The sequence below is a fragment of the Rhinolophus hipposideros genome, assembly GCF_964194185.1.
Source record: "Rhinolophus hipposideros genome assembly, chromosome: 1".
Lineage (NCBI taxonomy): Eukaryota > Metazoa > Chordata > Mammalia > Chiroptera > Rhinolophidae > Rhinolophus > Rhinolophus hipposideros.
In genome coordinates this window covers 83806891-83826355 of record NC_138047.1, presented here as the reverse complement: position 1 = coordinate 83826355, position 19465 = coordinate 83806891, and the positions used below count along the sequence as shown (strand labels likewise).

The 19465-nt window shown below is 37.1% G+C and overlaps 1 protein-coding gene across 2 annotated transcripts in view; it reads right to left on the bottom strand.

Moving 5' to 3' along the window:
* Positions 1-15830, bottom strand: part of RFC1 (replication factor C subunit 1) — a 61696-nt gene extending 45866 nt beyond the window's left edge. For both annotated transcript variants that reach the window (XM_081054716.1, XM_081054717.1), the window contains exons 1-4: positions 15678-15830; positions 4086-4214; positions 2298-2373; positions 591-713 (exon numbers count right to left, since the gene is read on the bottom strand). In XM_081054716.1, the coding sequence (XP_080910842.1) occupies positions 591-713; positions 2298-2373; positions 4086-4214; positions 15678-15680 (331 nt within the window). In that variant the 5' untranslated portion in view covers positions 15681-15830. The remainder of the gene's footprint in view (positions 1-590; positions 714-2297; positions 2374-4085; positions 4215-15677) is intronic.
* Between the last annotated feature and the right edge of the window lie 3635 nt (positions 15831-19465).

Below are 19465 nucleotides of genomic sequence, written 5' to 3'. Positions count from 1 at the left end.
ATATAATTCAGGGCTCCTCCCCATAAAGAACTCTACTTTAAGGTCACCTATCTATGAAACAATTGTTTATACTATAAAATGCTAAGATCAGTGCATGATTATTTATAAATTTGCTTGCAATCACTCAAAACGAATAAAACAGAAATAAATTTAAGTATAAAAACAATCATTTTTTTAAAAATGCCAATGGTAAAATCTTTAGTGTCACCAGAGAATACCACGAATTCAGGTCACAGCTGTGCTAGATTATAAATCACAATCATGAATAATTATTATACCCTTAGATCATTATGACTTTAGCATGCAAGATAAAAACTCACATTAAAAAGTTCTAAAACAATCCAATATTTTAGTATATGATTCAAGATAGAGCTTTAACTTATAATTCAAGACAGAGCACTTTTCAAAAAAGTTTATATTCCACAAAATGCCAAAGATAATTTATATTCCAGAAAATGCCAAAGATAATTACAATCTTCCCCTGATAAATTTTATCAAATGCACAGGCGGTACATATGAACACCAAAGACAAGTACATAACATACACTGCTTCTCTCCGAAAAAACATCGAACACATTCAGTGCCCTTACCTGTTTCTGAAATGTAAGTAATAGGATCCTGCCGTAGAATTTTACTAGGTTTAGGAGACAATGACAATTTCTCTGGTTGTTTTTTGGCATTTTTTACCTGCACTGTCTCCTCTGATTCTGAATCTGCACATGAAAGGAAAATAAAACAAAACTTTGAAAGAAGTACAATGTAGTTTTTAAAGTGGTTATTGTCAAACAATTCCTCAGGGCCCTTTTGAAGCACATCTCCGTAATTTTCACAGGTTATTTCTACCCCATGTTAAGCTTTTGTGTTAGTTTTCTATTGCTGTTGTAACAAATCACCACAAACGTAGTGGCCTAGAACAACATAAATTTATCTGCCAGTTCCGTGGATTAGAACTCTGGTACGCGTCTCACTGGGCTACAATCAAGGTGTCCGCAGGACTGAGTTCCTTCCTGAATATTCTAGGGAAGAATCTATTTCCTGGCCTTGTCCACTTTCCAGTGACCGCCAGCATGGATTGGCTCAGGGCCCCCTTCCTCCACATTCAGAGCCAGCAACTCCAGGCAGAGTTCCACTCCTGCTGCCCTGTCTCTGGTTCTCTGACCTTCTTCCATGTCAGTTACTCTCACTTCTGCCTCCCTCTTCCTGGAGACTACACTGGACTCACCCAGATAATCCAAGACAATCTCTCTACTTTAAGGTTACCTAATTAGCAATTTTAAGGCCCTTGCATGTAAACTAACATATTCGCGTGTTCCAAAAATTAGGGCATAGACAGCTCTGGGGGCCGTAATTCTGTCAGCCACCCACTAATCACCCACAGTCCTCAAACATAAATCAAGACAAATGTAAGCACCTAGTAAAGTGCCTCACACAAAATAGGGGTTTCATAACCTTGAGTGTCCTTCCTCTTCACAGGCACCTAGAAATCTGGTGTCACACTACTCTAAACGGTAGCAGACACCTGAACTTCCAGTTTCTCCAAAGATGGAAACTCCTGGGTAATGAGGATATGTGTCTCTCTCAAAGTCCTTAGAATACGGTATACGGCAGTAAAAGACTCATAATAAACACTCAAGTACTTTTAGAATTGAGTCAGAACCTATGCCATCACTGTCAAAATCCTGACAATCTATAAATGCTTCCTTAGATCACATTAAACATTCATACCAGATGGCTCTTCACAAAAGAAAAATCTAAAACTTTCTGAGTTCTACCATTATTTCAATCGATCATAAAAGGCATGGATAAAAATTTAACATGTCATAAAAGGCATTCATGTTCCCTGTTTTAAAACTATATTCAAAGAAAAGCTTTTCAATTGTGTTTGTCCTATTTTAAGTGCAACAAAAAAGGACCAGATCAAAAGCACAAAATTAAAGTTTTGGACCTCTGTTTCTAAAGCAATATTCTAAGGCACTATTTTTCAAGTTCAGTTTCCAAGAACCTCAGCTGGAAAAGAAGGTAAATGAATATTTTTAAAAAGAAATATAATATATTCAAAGTACGTTTTAATATATACTATATCCTTTCTGAGCAAATCTTTAATACATTAACATATTTAGGCTCTGATAAATTCTACAGTATAATAAAATTGTTTTGATAAATTCTACTGTATAATAAAATTCTTTTCAACTTTATCTGCACATACAGCACTCTTCTCACAGCACTCTTTTAAAAAATAATTTTAAAGTTTTAAAAAATAATTCTAAAACTTTAAAACTCTGCAAAAGAAATGTTACCTGAATCATAGATGATCCTCTTTTTCTTGTTTGGTTGCTTCTGTTTAGAGTCATCTTCTTTACAAGAACTATTTACCTATAAGCATCACAGTATAATTAGAACACAAAGAAGTCTATGTAACTTAGCTGTTTTTTCTTCATTACACTTAGGCTCAGTGGTTCTCCACTAGAGGAAATTGCCCCCAGGAGACATTTTTGCTTGTCACAACTGGGGGTGTGGGCTGGGAGAGGTGGTTTACTGGCATCTAATGGGTAGACCAGGCATGCTACTAAACATCCTATAATGTACAGGACAGTCCTCCACTAAAAGAATGACCAATCCGAAATGTTAATAATGCTCTGATTAGGCTAAAGAACAGGCCAGGCAACAACTGCATCAGATGGGAAAGATTTATAAAAAAAGGTTGTATTATTATTCAGTTCCACTTTCAGCACTAACCTATATATATCAAAGAGTAAAAGGATGTCAGATATTACAAGGCAAGTACTTCCAGAAAATGAGAGATAGATACGGAAATAAAAGCTGGAGGGTTATGAGCCCACCACAACCCAACACCTGTTGGAAAACTAAATAAAACTAGGGCAAAGGTATTGTTTATATTTTTTAGTTATATTTCACATTTCCAATATACTCAAATTTTCCCAAAAAGCATCAAGAAAGCAGACAGGAAAAAACTGACAGTAATCAATTAAAAGGTAGAAATATGTTTCTAACCATTATAATAAAACTTCAAAAATATAATCAACTAACTTGTAAAAAAATGAGATGAATGAACCATTATTATTCAAATACACCACTAGACTAGAGGACAGAATTAGAAGCAATTACATTAATTCAACAAGAAGAGAAGAGTGTATCCGAGGAGAGAGACACAGAAGGGAGTCTCAAATCTTGCCGATAAACTTAGCCCCAGTCTGCAGCTAAGTTTATCCTGATATGTGCTCAGCTAGGGTTAAAAGAATTGAACAAAGATTTCAGCTGCTGCTCAAATACCTAAAATATGGAAGTGGCTTTGGAACTGTGCAATAGTAGAGGCCAGAGGAGTTTTGAGGTGCATGCCAGAAAAAGCCTAGATTGCTGTGAAGGGACTATAGGTAGAAATATAGACATTAAAGATGATTCTGGCAAGGTCTCAGGGAGAAAAGATGAGAGCTATAGAGGAAGCCTCTATTGTCTTAGAGAATACATACCTATTATCACCCTAAACAGAATGTTGGTAGAAATACAAACATTAAAGGTCATTGTGGTAAAGTCTTAGATGGAAATGAGGATATTAGAGCTATAGAGGAAGCCTCTATTGTCTTAGAGAATACATACCTATTATCACCCTAAACAGAATGTTGGTAGAAATACAAACATTAAAGGTCATTCTGGTAAAGTCTTAGATGGAAATGAGGATACCAGAAGCTGCAGAAAAGGCGATCCTTGTTATAAAATGGCAAAACTCTTGCCCAAGGAGGATATGGGGAAAAAACACACTTTCCTCACCAGAAGTCCAGCACCATTCACCTGGGAATAGGGACTCACGTCTCTGTGAGCAAACTTTGGTCTTAAAATATAAAGTTTTCACAAATAAAAAGTGTTTCACTTCTACTGCAGGAAAGCACCAAGCTATGAAAACAGTAAGCCATATTAATTAGAAATAAGTAATAGATTATTATTTTTCTTCTTCCTCTGCTAAATGGGTTGAAATAGGCTCCCTCGAGACTCCCTCGAATCCTATCAAGTCTAGAAACTGAGTTTATTCAACCTTTCATATACTTCTAAGTTCTACTTGGAAAACTGACCTTGATTTCCTTTATTCCTTTCTTTCCTTTTAAAGTTTCTTCAGCAGTCTTTGTTTTCTCATTCTTCTTTACTGTTTCACTTACAGATTTCTTTCCACTTGGTATAACTCCAAAGAATTTCCGAATATCCTAAAAGCAGACAAGCAGATTCATAAACAAACATTAACTGCACAAAATTCTAATTTCAATTGTAAAAAGGGATAACTTTATATATACACTGGTTTACCCTGAGTAGTTTCAGTAGAGCGACATAGCTCCATGTGCAGCAGGTAACTGGTAAAACTACCTGAGTTAAAAGGTTAACTGATAAAATTACCTGAGATAAAAATGATTTGCCTCATGAAAAGTAACATTATTAATTCTCAGAATCTGGCCCCAAACGGTAAAAATAAACAAGTTGAAGTTTTTGATAACAACAGTAAAATTACTAAAGAGGCGAGTAACAGGTATTTACTGATCATGCAGGCACATACTCACCTCACCATCCTAGGCACAGGCAGGAAGACAAAGAGTTAAAGAAGAGTGGGACTAATAATAACTACACTTACCATCTTTCCCCGAAAATAAGACCTGGCCGGACAATCAGCTCTACTGGGTCTTTTGGAGCAAAAATTAATATGAGACCCTGTCTTATAAGGCCGGGTATAAAATAATATAATATAATACCCGGTCTTATATAAGACTGGGTCTTATTTTCAGGGAAACACAGTCATGAGGATTAATTATGCATCTATCACAATTCTAGCTCAGTAAAAAGCTTCCTTTCCCCTCATTTATGAACTATTATCTCTTCATATCACTGAAACATCTCCATTTACAATGATATCTGCTCACAGGCAAGGGTACAGGGAACACAGAATGAGAACTTAGGATCTGAATTCTAAAGAACTGGGTTCAAGAACAAGTTGTACCTTTTCCCCTCTTCTTATCCTTGATGTTTATAATTCTGAATGTTCAATCCTTTTCACCTGTTCTAACCTATTTCTCTTTATTGCAGTGAGGAAAATGTCTGTAAAAGTACTTTATGAAGTATAAGAAAATTAACAATTATTTCCTAGAGCCCGACAGTAACTGTCATACTCTAAAAATGTCAAAAAACCCCAACCAAGTGTTTTATGTGCAAACACACACACACACACACACACACACACACACACACTCACTCACTCACCCACCCACCCACAAAAAGCTTTGTGGCTAAGCCAATAAATAAAGAAGATAGGTGAGGTACACCGCCATGTTAAATTTGGTCAAAAAAGATTGACTTTCCTAGTTTTATCCCCTTTTGTAAATTTCACAATGTAGAAAAGTCACAAATCCATCCTAATAAAATCTAAGTCTAAAACATACTGTTTATGTAATGGATACCTCAGCTATGACGCTGAGACATCTGTGGAGATAGGTGATAAAGAAAGCCACAGTCTTCCGTATAACTTGCAAAGAACTGAGTTAGAGGCTGACAGCTATATGTACTTTGTTTCTGGAAGAAATGAAAGTTTCACATTAGAGGTTCACTTTTGAAATTACCAAGTGATTCTTCATCCAAACAGTGGTGACTGTTTAAATATCTCTCTCTCTCCCTCTCCACATACACCGTGGAAATACCAAAACTGAAGATTAATAATCAGTGGTGGTTTTCAATCTGTTTTAGAATGAGAAATACTTAAAACCGCAAAAAGAAAGAACAGAAACATAATTCAGGAAATGTAACCGCTGATAACGTTAAGCTCTCATTTTTGTCTATACCACACTGCCACTCCTCTGCACTGTTACAACTTTTCCTTCCTAAGTAGTTCTTTTTATTTACATCCCTTTTCCTTTCCCTTTATTCTACCCTACTGTCCCACACTCCCTATGCCTTATATTCTGATGGCAGCAGAAGAGTTAAAGAAATCACAGCATCCTGATCTAACTCAATGTACACTAAAAATCTAGGCATTTGGAAAAGAATTTTCATCAGAATGAAAGCCACTTTACGCATACTTTTGTAGTATTATCTCCAATGAGAGCAACCATCTTGTGTATAAACATCTAAAAGGCAAAGGTCACCAATTTGGCCTTACTTTATATAATGTGACTTCACCTTAGTCTTTACCGTTCCCTGTACATTATTCCCAGTCTTCAAGGATGTCATGAAATGCAGAAGAACAAATCTAGTGGCTAATCATATTCCCAAATAATGGATCTAAACACCACCCTTTCCTGCACGGAATAATTCTTGCTGACTACGTGAGTAGAAAAAGGGAAAAATATTTAAATTTACTTTTAGAATCTTGGCAAAATATCAAGGCTAGAAACCATCCATAAAGACAGATTTGACTACATAAAAATAAAAGATGCCACAAAGTTAAAATACAAGCCACTAACTCAAAAATATCTACAACATGTTATATATAAACGAGTTCCTATAAATTAATAAAAGATAACCCAGTAGAAAAATACTAGTATGCAAATTATGAAAGAAATGCAAATATCCAACAAACACAATGAAAGATGCTCAACTTCACAAATAATAAACAGATAAATTAAAACTTGATTATTTTTCCTCTAAGTTTAAAAGACTGATGATGCCCTGATTTGTCAAGAACGTGGGAAAACAGACGCTCACACACTACACTGCTTATAAAAGTACAAATTGGTATAGCCTTTCCAGAGGACAGTCCTGCAATACTTACCAAATTTTCACATGTGCATACCCTTTGTCTTAATAATTCTATTTCTAAAAGAAATTGTAAAACAAATATACTTTTATTTGGGGAAACCAAAAGAGAGTAGTAATTAACTCTTCTTCTTTCTTTTTAGTCCTCTTATAACTTGAACAAACAGGCAGTTCAAAGAATGCGAAATATTTAGGGAGGCAAAGATCACATAAAAGTTAAAACAAATTTTAGTAGAGACAGCTAATATTAACTTTTTCATGATTTTACTTACAGCTACTAGACATAGATTTATCTCTTTAGATGATCCTATGAGGTAAACTGGGCAAACAGAATGATCCATCTCCATTTTATAAGTATAATTGTAAGTCAGCAAACACAGGCCTTTTGCCAGTTTTGCCACTTAACTACGGGACACCTGGGATGAATTCTTGACTTCTTTGCCCCTTTGTTTCTTCAAGTGGCTATTTGCCTCACAGAACTCCTGTGGGTATTAGAGGTGGCACAACAAAACCCTCCAGAATGAAACCTGGCCCTCCAACTCCGAATCGTTTTCATAGTTTTCCAGTTCACCATGATGCCCCTTCAAAGTTTTCCTGTAACTCTAAGAATCTATGCACAGGTAGCCATACCCCACAGGTAGGAATGTGGCCTTTCCCTGCTTGTTATTCCAGATACATTCGATCCTTGTATGCTTACAGACAACAACCGTGCCCAGGTCTTAGGACACAAACAGGAAAAATATGCTCTGAAACTACCTGCAAGACAAATTAGTATCTAAAGAATTAAATACAAAACAGTACTAAGACAGAGCTAATCACAAAACGATGACAGCACCATGAGCACCTGACACAGAGAGTCTCAGGGACCGCTTCACCAAAAAACCAACACCTGACCTAGGTCCTAAAATGATTAGGAGATAACCTTTGATACTGACAGAAATCTAAGTTTGAATACGTTGCTTAACTTCCATAAAGCAGGCTTGTCTATCTTACTACTGTACCTCAAGTACATGGCCAGCACCTCAGGTAAGTAAACACTTAATATTCGTTGAACACAAGCAGTTATTTCCAAGGTCACTGACCTTCATACCTGAGCTCAGAGAGGTTCTTGATTATGTAAAATGAAATTCATGGTAGATTTGTTTTTCAAGATTGTGTATTAAAAGAATCTTTAACTGGGATTAATTTTTTTGCTATGGATTTTCCTATTGCTTTTTGTTACAAGAAATTTTAAGTGGGTATTAAACTAACACTTATTGTATATTATTTCTGAAGTAAATGATTAAAGTTGACCTTGTATAATCGATCCTTGTAATATGGTGCTCTTGTCCTACTATTCTATTGTCACTACAAAAACCAAAATACTTTCAGTTTTAGTAGGACACTTCCTCTTCTTCGAATTTGTTTTTAGCCAAAGTAGTTATTTTTTAATTTTTATTTTCATTTTCAGAAATCAGAAATATCTCTGTATATAGTCATTAGTAATGATACAGCAAAGTCTAGCACAGGCCCAAGAACTTCTCTAATAAATATACCGGCAACTGAAAAACAAGATTGGTCTGAAAAATCTTTGAACAATAGCAGGTTCTAGCTAGAAAGACTTTTAAGGGCCTACATCAACTGCTTTTATTCAATCATTCAACAAATATTTAGTGAGAGCCTTCTATGGACCAAACACTATTAGTGCTTGGAAAAAACAAAACAGGCAAAACTCTCTGTTCTCATGGAGCTTTCATTCTATTTTCTGTTCTTGGTCCTTCTGTCTTTAGAAAATAAAGCAGAGCATAGGAAATAAAGAACAGACAAAATAAGCACAGCAGGAGAACAGAAACAGGGAATAGATGATTATGGGAAAAACAGGGCATAGAAACTGTTTCCCCTCCTCACTCTGAAATCCATTGAGGCCACCTAAGAGGCTGCTTCCAAGATACTGAAAGACCCATTTTCATTCTTAGTTGTGTTGAGAAAGACACGTGAGATTCTGAAGTCCTAATATTTATATCATATGAGCCTTAAACGACTCTCTCAATGAACTACTGTATCACAGAAAGTTTTCAGGTACCTGATCCAAAAATATAAAACACTGGCAAAATTAAATGGAAAATAATTATATAATTTAGGTTTAAAAGAAGTTCTTCATACTTACATAATTGGGATTAACTGAAGCATTTGAAACTGTTTAATGTTTAAGTCTTACCCAAAGGCTTATTTCAACATTTTGGCATTTTCACCAGGGCTAAGGTACTGATTATGGTTTTTATTTATCCCGAAATCAAATTTTAACAACAGACTTCTGATCTAAAAAATCAAATTAAAATTACTTGAATGAACACTGAAATTAAGTTCACCTAAAAAACAGACCTACAATATAGTAAATACTGTAATTCTCTAAATTAAATGTTCAATAGCTCATACATTAAGTCATACAGAAAGGGCTAGAGGAGATATTTGCATACCAGTAAGTTTTACATTCTAGTTGATTTCTCTTTTTTCGGAAATACAAAGTCAAATTATTCATCCATCAAATATTTACTGCAAATGTAGCACGTGCCAGACACCATACACCAGTCCCCATCCCTGTGGCCCCTATCTTCGCAGAACTTATGTGCTAGTGCAGGAAGCTGTCAATAACAGACTGCCTACCTATTAAAATATGCCAAATGTGTGCCAAGGAAAGTGGGTGGTCTCCTCACTAACCATACCAGTCGTTTTTATACTGGTCTGCACTCCAGACCTCCTCTGAGCTCCACATCCATGTAGCGTCCACCGGATACACCATCTCTGTCCAAATGCCCCAAGGGTACCTTCAACTCGTAATATCTAGAACTAAGCATATTCCTCTGTGACTTCTCTCCCTTTATTTCCCACCTCAATGCATCCCTACCATTCTCCCAAAACAGAAAAACGGGCACTGTTTTTCCTCCTCATTCTGACCTCCCACTTAATCATCCCACCTAACCTACGGTGTTTCCCTGAAAAATAAGACCTAGCCAGACCATCAGCTCTAATGCATTTTTGGGAGCAAAAATTAATATAAGACCAGGTCTTATTTTACTATAAGACCAGGTCTTATGTAACACAATATAACATAATATATAATACTGGGTCTTATATTAATTTTTCTCCAAAAGACACATTAAGAATTGATGGTCCGATTTGGTCTTATTTTCAGGAAAACAGGGCATCTTTCAAGTACTGCTGTCCTCTTCCCTCTACTTCCATTGCCCTAATTCAGAGCATTTACTTATTTAACAAACCCTTACATACTGTGTTTCCCTGAAAATAAGACCTAGATGGACAATCAGCTCTAATGCTTCTTTTGGAACAAAAATTAATATAAGTAAAATCTGATCAGGTCATAACATAACATAACATAGCAACATAACATAACATAACACTGGGTCTTCTATTAATTTTTGCTCCAAAAGACGCAGTAGAGCTGATTGTCCAGCTAGGTCTTATTTTTGGGGAAACATGGTAGGACTTACTCTGTGCCAGGCAATGATTTAAGCACCTTAAAAACATTAAGGTATTTAATTCAAAAAACAACCGTATGAAGTTTTTTAACCTCAATTCACAGATGAGAAAATTGAGAATGCCAACAAGACATTCTCTAATGAAAGTTTCGAAATGTAAGATGCTCTTAAATGCAAGCAAAAAATAACAACAAAAAACACTTCTTGCATTTTCCTACTCTAAAGTGTAATTAATGATTCTATGACACTGTTAGAGAGAAGCACTGCCTATTAGGCAGTCCAAATGTGATTTTAATATACGAGTACATATGCCAAGACAAAGTACCAGACTTTGCCAAGTACTCAGAAAAATCATTAAGTTTTTAAAATCCATTACCCATACCAAGAAGTTTACAACTTGGTTGGTTATAAATGTATCAGTAGTAGGAGATACAAATTTTTAAGTACTCCTAAACCCACACAGAGGTAAGCTATCATAATGACCTTTAGCTTTAGAAAGTTAAAGTACAAAGGCTGATACATATTTACTTTGGAGTCTAACCAAATAGCTCTAATTATTTATTTCTACTGCTGATGGCCTCAATCAACAATTCAGTTATATTTGCCTATCAAAATGCAAAAAGAAAGGAAATTGTGTCACTGTGTTCATTTATCTTTGAAGAGTACAGGATTTTATGCAAAATAAGGACTGCAGAGCTCTGCATAGTTGCCAACATATTCTATTTCGGGTTTCCTTGTCTATTTGAGTAAAAAAGAAATATAAATATTTCTGATTAATATTCAATATATAATCCATTGAATCCACAAGCAGAAACTGACTATCAACACACTTCATAAAATCTACCCAAATGTAAAAATATTTCATCTTGCAAAGCACCAAAATGCAAAATGATATATCTGACTAAAATATACAATGATATAACTGATAGCAGCAAAGCAGAGACAAACTATGAAATAGTTTTAAAGTATTTAAAATTATATTAAGGCCTTGTACTTTGAAAGCAAAAAAGCCACTGGAATGCTTTCCCATAACATCAGGAAAAAGTCAGATCTGCTGTATAGCCTTTTGCCACTTCTAGAAAAAGCAATTAGGCAACATAAATAAATAGCACTTAGATTGGACAGAAGTAAAATTATCTCTATTTGCAGATGAAATTATCTCATATACAGAAAATCCTAAGAAATCCACTTAAAAAGTACCAGAATTACTAAATGAGTTCAACAAGGTTTCAGGATACAAGATCAATATACAAAAGTCAACTGTATTTCTAAACTCCTGCAACGAACAATTCAAAAGTGAAATTAAGAAAACAATTCCATTTACAGTATTGAAAAGAACAAAATGTTTTGGAATTAACTTAAAAGTGTAAAACACATACTGTAAAACACTGTTTAAAGAAATTTTAAAAATCTAAGTAAAAAGATATTACATGTTCATGGGTCAGAAGACTTAAAATTGTTCGGAGGGCAACACTCCCCAGATTGTACAACAGATTCAACACAATTCCTATCAAAATCCCAGTTGTATTATTCTTTGCTGATTCTAAAATTCACATGGAAATTCAAAGGATACAGAATAAGCAAAATAATCTTGAAAAAAGTAAAAGAATAAAGTTGGAAGACTCACATTTCCCAATTCCAAAACTTACCACAAAGCTACAGTAATAAAGACAGTATAATACCGTATTTCCCTGAAAATAAGACCTAGCCGGACAATCAGCTCTAATGTGTCTTTTGGAGCAAAAATTAATGTAAGACCCGGTATTACATTATACAGGGTCTTATAGTAAAATAAGACCTGATTATTATATTATATTATATTATATTATATTATATATTATATTATGTTATATTATATTATATTATAAAGACCCGGTCTTATAGTAAAGTAAGACCTGGTCTGATATTAATTTTTGCTCCAAAAAACACATTAGAGCGAATTGTCTGGCCAGGTCTTATTTTCGGAGAAACATGGCATTAGCATTAGGACAGACAAATACATCAAGGGAATGGAATTGAGAAGCCAGAAAACACCCTCACACTTAATGGTCAACAGATTTTTGGCAAGAATGCCAAGATATTTTAGAAAAAAAAGAACAGTCTGCAAATGGTGCTGGGGCAACTGGATATGCAAAAGAATAAACTTGGACCCCTACTTCATACCATATACAAAAATTAATTCTAAATGAATCAAAATCTTGAATGTGAGAACTAAAACTATAAAACTCTTAGAAGAAAACACAGGCAAAATATTCATGACCTTGGATTAGTCGAAGGTTTCTTAGCTATGACAACAGACACTCTGAGGAAGTGATGATTGAGACCTGAATGAAAAATCCACATACAACGATCTGGAGGAAGAACATTCCAAAGAGAGGAAACAGCAAGAGCAAAAACTGAGACAACCATCTTAATACACTCAAAAGGCAGACATGAGATCAGAGGTAGGGAGGGGCCTTAGTGGCCCAGTATTATACCAGGATGTATATGGCAAAGCCACATTACATTAGCGCTCCAGCACTGCTCCAGGGGGAGCACATAGTACATGAAGATGTGAAAGGTGTCCCCTAGAATGGGGCAATGAAGCGGCTCAGATTACAGACAATGTATTTAGACTTACCTGACAGCTCTTCACAAAGGCTACCTCATAAATCTTATGTGTCTTTACTTAAACCTTACGTACATTTTCAATAAATAATTATACCAGCCAATGAATTATATATACTGATTTCTTAAAAATGGCATCTCCCTGGTTCTATTCACATTTTGACCAAATAATTAAATTCTCATAGCAATCCAAATTGTTTATATGGCTTCTTTTTTTACAGGTATACCTTGGAGATATTGCCGGTTCATTTCCAGACCACCATAATAAAGCGAGTATCACAATAAAGCCAAGTCATAATCTTTTTGTGAGTAGAGGGTCTGGCCTTCAATTTGTAAAAAAACACAACATCTGTGAAGCCCAATAAAGTGGAGCGCCATAAACAAGGTACGCCTGTATATTCTTTTTATTTTCAATTTCGTTTCATTTCCTTTAATAGACATTATATTCATATGGTTCAAAATTCATAAGGGTAAAATGTCTCCCTTACACCCTGCTTCTCAAACACATATTTCCCATCTTTGGAGAGAACAAATGTTATCACTTAGTTTCATGTGCATTATTCCAGAGAGATTTTATATATCTTCAAACAAGTATGCATATATTATTTTCTCTTTTACTACATAAAATGGTAGCATACTTCCCATATTGTCCCGCACCTTACTTTTTTCACTGAATTATCTTGGCAATTGTTTAATATCAGGGCATAAAGTTTCCCCATTTTTAATGGCTGCAAAGTATTCCAATTTGTGGATATAGTATTTTATTCTCTTAGTAACTTTTAATTGGAAAATATTTGGGGGAAAAATGCAGTTCCCAGGGTGAGTCGTTAACCTTGCGTGTATGGAAAGGTTTCAGAAAATACATAAATTCCCTAAAATGGCATATGAGCCCTTATACATTTCTGTGGGCAGCAAATTTGCATACAAGCACGTATCAAATAGAAGAGTGACCCAAACAAAAGTTAAGAACTACTGTACTATAACTTGTGCATAAATTTTCAATAAACATTTGTTAAACAGAATTTCAGTCTAACATTTTGCCAATTTTTGTACTAGAAAAAGACTAAATACCAATATAATCTAAAATTCTTGTCTACTTTAATGCACATTAACTGCTGTTTCCTATGAACAAGCAGCAAAACTGACCAATTTGGATCCTATTGCTTTTCTTAGAAGGGCTTTATTTTTTCTTCTGTACCATGAAAGGGGATACTAAAGAAAGAATCAAAATTTAAAGTAACTGAATGATGAGGTGAAAATGACCAATGAAAGTTGATTTTAGAAGCTGTTTTTCACCATAACTGACATCAGAGGCATTTATGTAAACTCTATGTAACATTCCATAAAGAGTCCTTCTTAAGAAAATTAGATAATTAACAGCATGTAGTTGTACAAGGCCTACGGCGTACCAGGCACCAAAATGGAAACTTTACTAAGTATACAAGTATACTTGTATACTATCTTGTTGAATCCTCAAGACAATCATTTTAAGGCAGCTTTATTTTCTCCCCTTTTACAGGTAAGAAAATGGAGACTTAAAGAGGTTAAACTATGTACTTGTCCAAAACCACAAAACTACTAATGGCAGATCAAGGCTAAGTGGTCCCCTCACTTTCACCTTCAAGGCTCCAAAATCTCATCAACTTTCCACCATACCTTAGTGCCTCAAGTTCCAAATGTAATTATGATCGTTTCACAGAGGTGGTATAACCTAGCGGAAGTTTTAATTCTAGTTCAACCACTGTATGATAACTTGTTTAAACTCTGAAAGCCACCTTTACCATCAGTAAAACTGGATTGCTGTGAGGTTTAAATGAGAAAAGATACGTAAGACAAACAGCTCATATATTGGCCTGAATTAGATACTTGGTACAAGCTATCTACTGTCATTCTTTTGTCCTTCTTTGAGAAGACACACAGGGAGCTGACAGGTTTCCCAATCTGGCATTAAAACTTTCCCCCCATTTTGCTGGCATTGTGAGAACTAAAATAAAGAACGATTGAAAAAAATTACGTCTAATTGGTAAGAAGGTCCTGGCTTAATGGAACTTAATTAATTGTCCTTTAAATTAAAATATTTCAAGCGTAGACCTGTGTCTATTGCCACACCAACACGAATGTGCTTTGACGACTGCTGAATTATTTCACTCTTCATTGAAACGCCTTATGAAGATGATGCACTGAGGTTTTTGCTTTGTTTTTAAGATTTTTAACATCAGGTGGTAAGCGATGACAGCTGTCAAACGTGTTGCATCTGTTTCTACTCTCTCGTTTTTGCCCCCCAGGAAAGCCGTGTTAACCCTTTGCCTTCTGTGAACTCGAAAACAAAACAAAACATCCTCCCCATGCCCTCGGTCTCAAAGCGGCGATGGGATGACCTCGTGCAGCTTGCACGACAAACGTGGAAGGCCTGACATCATTTTTCAGAAGTCAGGAAAAGTTGGCTGCGTTCTTCTCCCTTGCGACCTAAAGCTTGCACAGGACTCAAACTCTTTAGGCAGGACGTGAACCTTGGTTCGGGGCAGCGCTGAACAGGAAAACACCCTCACCACCGCGCCCCCAAATCACCTTCATGCCTCCCTTCCTCCCTTCCCCCAAGAGTGGAGAAAAGGGAAATTACAGCGCAGCATCCAAAGCTCTGCGCGCTGGCTGCCGCCGAGACCTGGAGCCCGCGGTCCCAGGAAAGCGGCGCGACCCACGCCCGGCGTGTGGTCCCTCCTGTGCCTCCGCTGCCCCCGGGAGCCACGCACCGCCGTCCTCCCCCACCCTCCGTACCGGGAGCGGCCCGTCCACACCCAGCCTGCACGCTCTCCCAGGTCCCAAGTCGCACAGCCTCCCCCCGGGACTCACCATCGCAGCCCAAAGAGGAAGACGCCGGCACGCAGGCCGGCCGGCTGGGGAATCCGTTACCGGAGCCCGGGATCCATTCGCGCCAACAACTTCTCCCTCGAAGTGTTAGGAGGTGGAGGCGGCGGCGCCTGGTGATGACGTCAGGAGGCGCGCAGCTTCCCCCCGGCCCCGGCCCGAGGCGGGAAGTGCGACGTGGGCGCCGGGGCGGCGCGGGATGCGGGCGCACCGCCCCCCTCGCGAGGAGGGACGGGCCCGGGGCCCGCGCTCCGCGCGGCGCCTTCGGCTCGTGGCGGGGGCGCTCTCGTGGGGTTTCCGGGATGGGTTTCCTCGCACAGGCGGGCTCCCCGGGTCGTTCCGGGTTTACGTCTGGAGGGTGCACTGCCCGCCGTCATTTTCAACTGTTTCCACTGCCACCCGCAAAAAGAAATACGGTTTAGGTGTACGCTTCACGTATTATATTTAAATATCTATTTTGAAGAGTTTCACCAGAGTATTTACCTTGACTTTTTTTTTTTAACGTTTGACCCACTTTCCCCCCCCCCACCTGCTGTTAGATGGAGACCCGTCGTATGGAAATCAGCCGTGGATTCGTTCATAATGTTAGGTTTTTGTCTTTTACGTATCTCGGTGTGGATGGCTTTGAGTTCAACCTCGTTAGAGTTTGTTGAGCTTCTTGGATGACTTTCCTCAAATTTGGGAGCTTTCGGGCCATGACCTTCAAATGTCCTGTGTGCTAAGCTCTCTGGCCCGGGAAGGGGGTAGCGCCTCCTCCGGGGATGGTGCTGTGAGGGGCTCTCGTGCTGCCCCGGCGGGCTGGCGCCTCTTTTATTCCACGAGTCGGAAGGGCAACTTCCTCTCCGCCAGGCTCGTTGGCTTAATGGGTGTCAGGATATGTTCACGTGTGGATTTATAGAAAGAGACGCGGTGTAGAAGTGAGGAGAGAGAGAGAAATGGTTTTGTTAACCGTGCAAAAGGAAACGGAGGAATTTCCTCTTCGTACGCAGCTCTATCAGTGTCAGTAGCTGACAGATAAAATATGACGCTCTACACGGACAAAGCCTGGCATCTGTGAATCTTTACAACTTCCCCTATGTGGGTACGTTCCATTGCATTAGTACCTAAGTAAATGGGGTTGGATTTAGATGATACTTTTCTGTTGGTTTGCTTTTCGGTTGGAAGGAGGATCTGAGCTATGCAGAAAAGCTTTATTTATTTATTTATTTATTTTATACATTTGTAGAAATCATAGACTTCCTAGGGAAGGATTTATAGTGTATCAGGTAATAGACATGATTACTGCTACTACTACTGATCACATACTGAAATTTCATTATGTAAAACTCTCTCTGCAGAGAAATATGCCATTCTTTAAAGTTACTTGATTCACAAGTCTTTTATGTGTAAGAATTGCATTCATTACTTACTGTTGTAAAATAGTGAAATTGAGTAATTTTTTTTCCCCTTTGGAATTTGTTTTTCTTTATTCAACTTTATTCTGCTTTTCTTTTTGCACCCATTTAGTATGAAACGGTGAAAGGAAGGAGAGAGGAAGAGGGAAAAAACGAGTAGTGAATGGGCAAAGAATACAAGTTGTGTATATTACAGATAATTTTTAAGTGTTTATCTTTCAAACAAAACTCTGTTTAGTTCTCTGACGATTTTTTTCACAGATCACAAACTTGTTTTAGTCATAGATTAATGCGTAATTCTTTTTACATTTTATGGAAGAATATAATTACCATTTTATTGTTTGTAAATCTTTAAGGTCAGTGTTTCCTATTTGTATATGATCTTTATTTCCCTGATTTTGCTTCAGTTTCAAATAATCCTTTCCCCAACAATACACATCTTTAAGATACCTACTTGATATATAAGAATATGTAATGATACCAATACTTATGGTACTTGTAAAAATTCATTGCCTTAAATATATTTATCTAATTTCCAAAAAATTAAAATTCCTCCTTAATTTTGTTACTTTAATTTCTTTTTTGGAAACAATACCATATAGATATTAATGTACTACCTCATACTTTATCTTAAAAGTGTTCTATTGTAAAACATAACATGCATTCAGAATTGTGCATAAAATATAAATCCATGGCTTAATAAGTTATTTTAAAGCAAAGACTTGTGTAACCAGCACCCAAGTAATAAAATACTGCTAGCTCCCCCAAAAGTCCCTGTGGGCCCCTTACCAATTACCATTCTCTCCAGAGATACTGTCTTGACTTTTTAAATAGATTTTTTGTTGTTGAAATATACTTCACACAGCATATTCACCATTTTAAAGTGTACACTTCAGTAGTTTTTAGTATATTTACTACACTGTGTAATCACTAATTCTAGAATTATCGCATGTTCCCCACCCAACCCCCCAATTCAGTACTTATTAGCAGCTAATCTCAATTGCTCCATTACCACACTATCTGGCAACCGCTACTTTACTTTCTGTCTGGATTTGCCTGTACTGGATATTTCCTATTAATGTTATCAAACAGTATGTGGTCTTCTGTGTTTGGCTTCTTTCATTTAGCATAATGTTTTCATGATTCAATCATGCTGTAGCATGTGTCAATACTTTATTCCTTTATATGACTGAATAAGTATTGCACTGTATTAATATACTCGTACCACATTTTATTTAGCCATTCATCAGTTGATGGAAACGGTTGTTTCCACTTTTGGGCTACTATGAATAATACTGCTATTAACAAATTTTTGTATAAGCATATGTTTTTAATTTTCTTAGGTATATTCATAGGTGTGGAATTGCTGGGATTGTTTTTTCAACCCCACAATGTTTAGTAAAGAGTCTTGGATATAGGGGTGATCGGTAAATAATGGTTCAATTAAATTAAAGTAGATGGCTCTCATGGGTTATGGCCAGGTGTCGGAGGACGTCATTGAGAGGATGTGACTACCTGTTGACCCAAGAGCTGGACTTGGGCAATCGGAGGCTCCTCCCCCTCCTTTATCCTTGGAATACATGTCTGCTTACTATTCTCACACTTCACACTTAACAGTCACTTCAAGGATGCAGCATTGAGAGAGCAATGTGTTGTTGAGACCATCTGGATGGTATACATGACTGAACCCCATTAAGTCCTCTGTATAAATTTTTAAGATTCTGGTGGGAGGGTGCAGAGATCTACTCATCTTGCAGCTGCCCAAGACAAGCCTCATATGTAAGTAATCTTGCTTATTAAACCTGTCACCTACCAATCTGGCATGATTTGCCTCTTTCTTTGGTACCTCCCTGACCCATGTATCAGATTTCACCTGGGGGAACTCTCCAGGTTGCAAACCAAGAGTTTACAAACCAACACCATATCTACTCATAAAAATACACTTGGAGAGAAAGAGAACAATTGAAAAATTCTTATGTTCTGCTAAAAAGATGCAGGTAAGGAAAGGTTGCAAAACCGAAGGCACAGAAAAGGGAGGTTATACAACAACCAGTGCAATGAAGATTTCAGAGCCCAGAGTTTGGACACTGTCTTAGTGTTATAGTCATTTTGAGCAACAGAATTATTGCCTTATGTGGAAACTTCTGGGTACTGACGTGGTCCTGGCAGGATGAGGGTAAAATCCCAGGACTGCCTTCTTTAAGGCCATTGTACCTGACGATTCTCGTTCCTCTCAGACTGCTGATCATTATGCTCACTGGGCACATCTCTGTGAAGAACAGAAGGGGAACAACAGACTGAATGTTCCATGTCTCAGATTAATCTTTTTTTTTGGTCTTTTCATATATTTTTTCATGTTTAGTATGACTTTCAAATAGA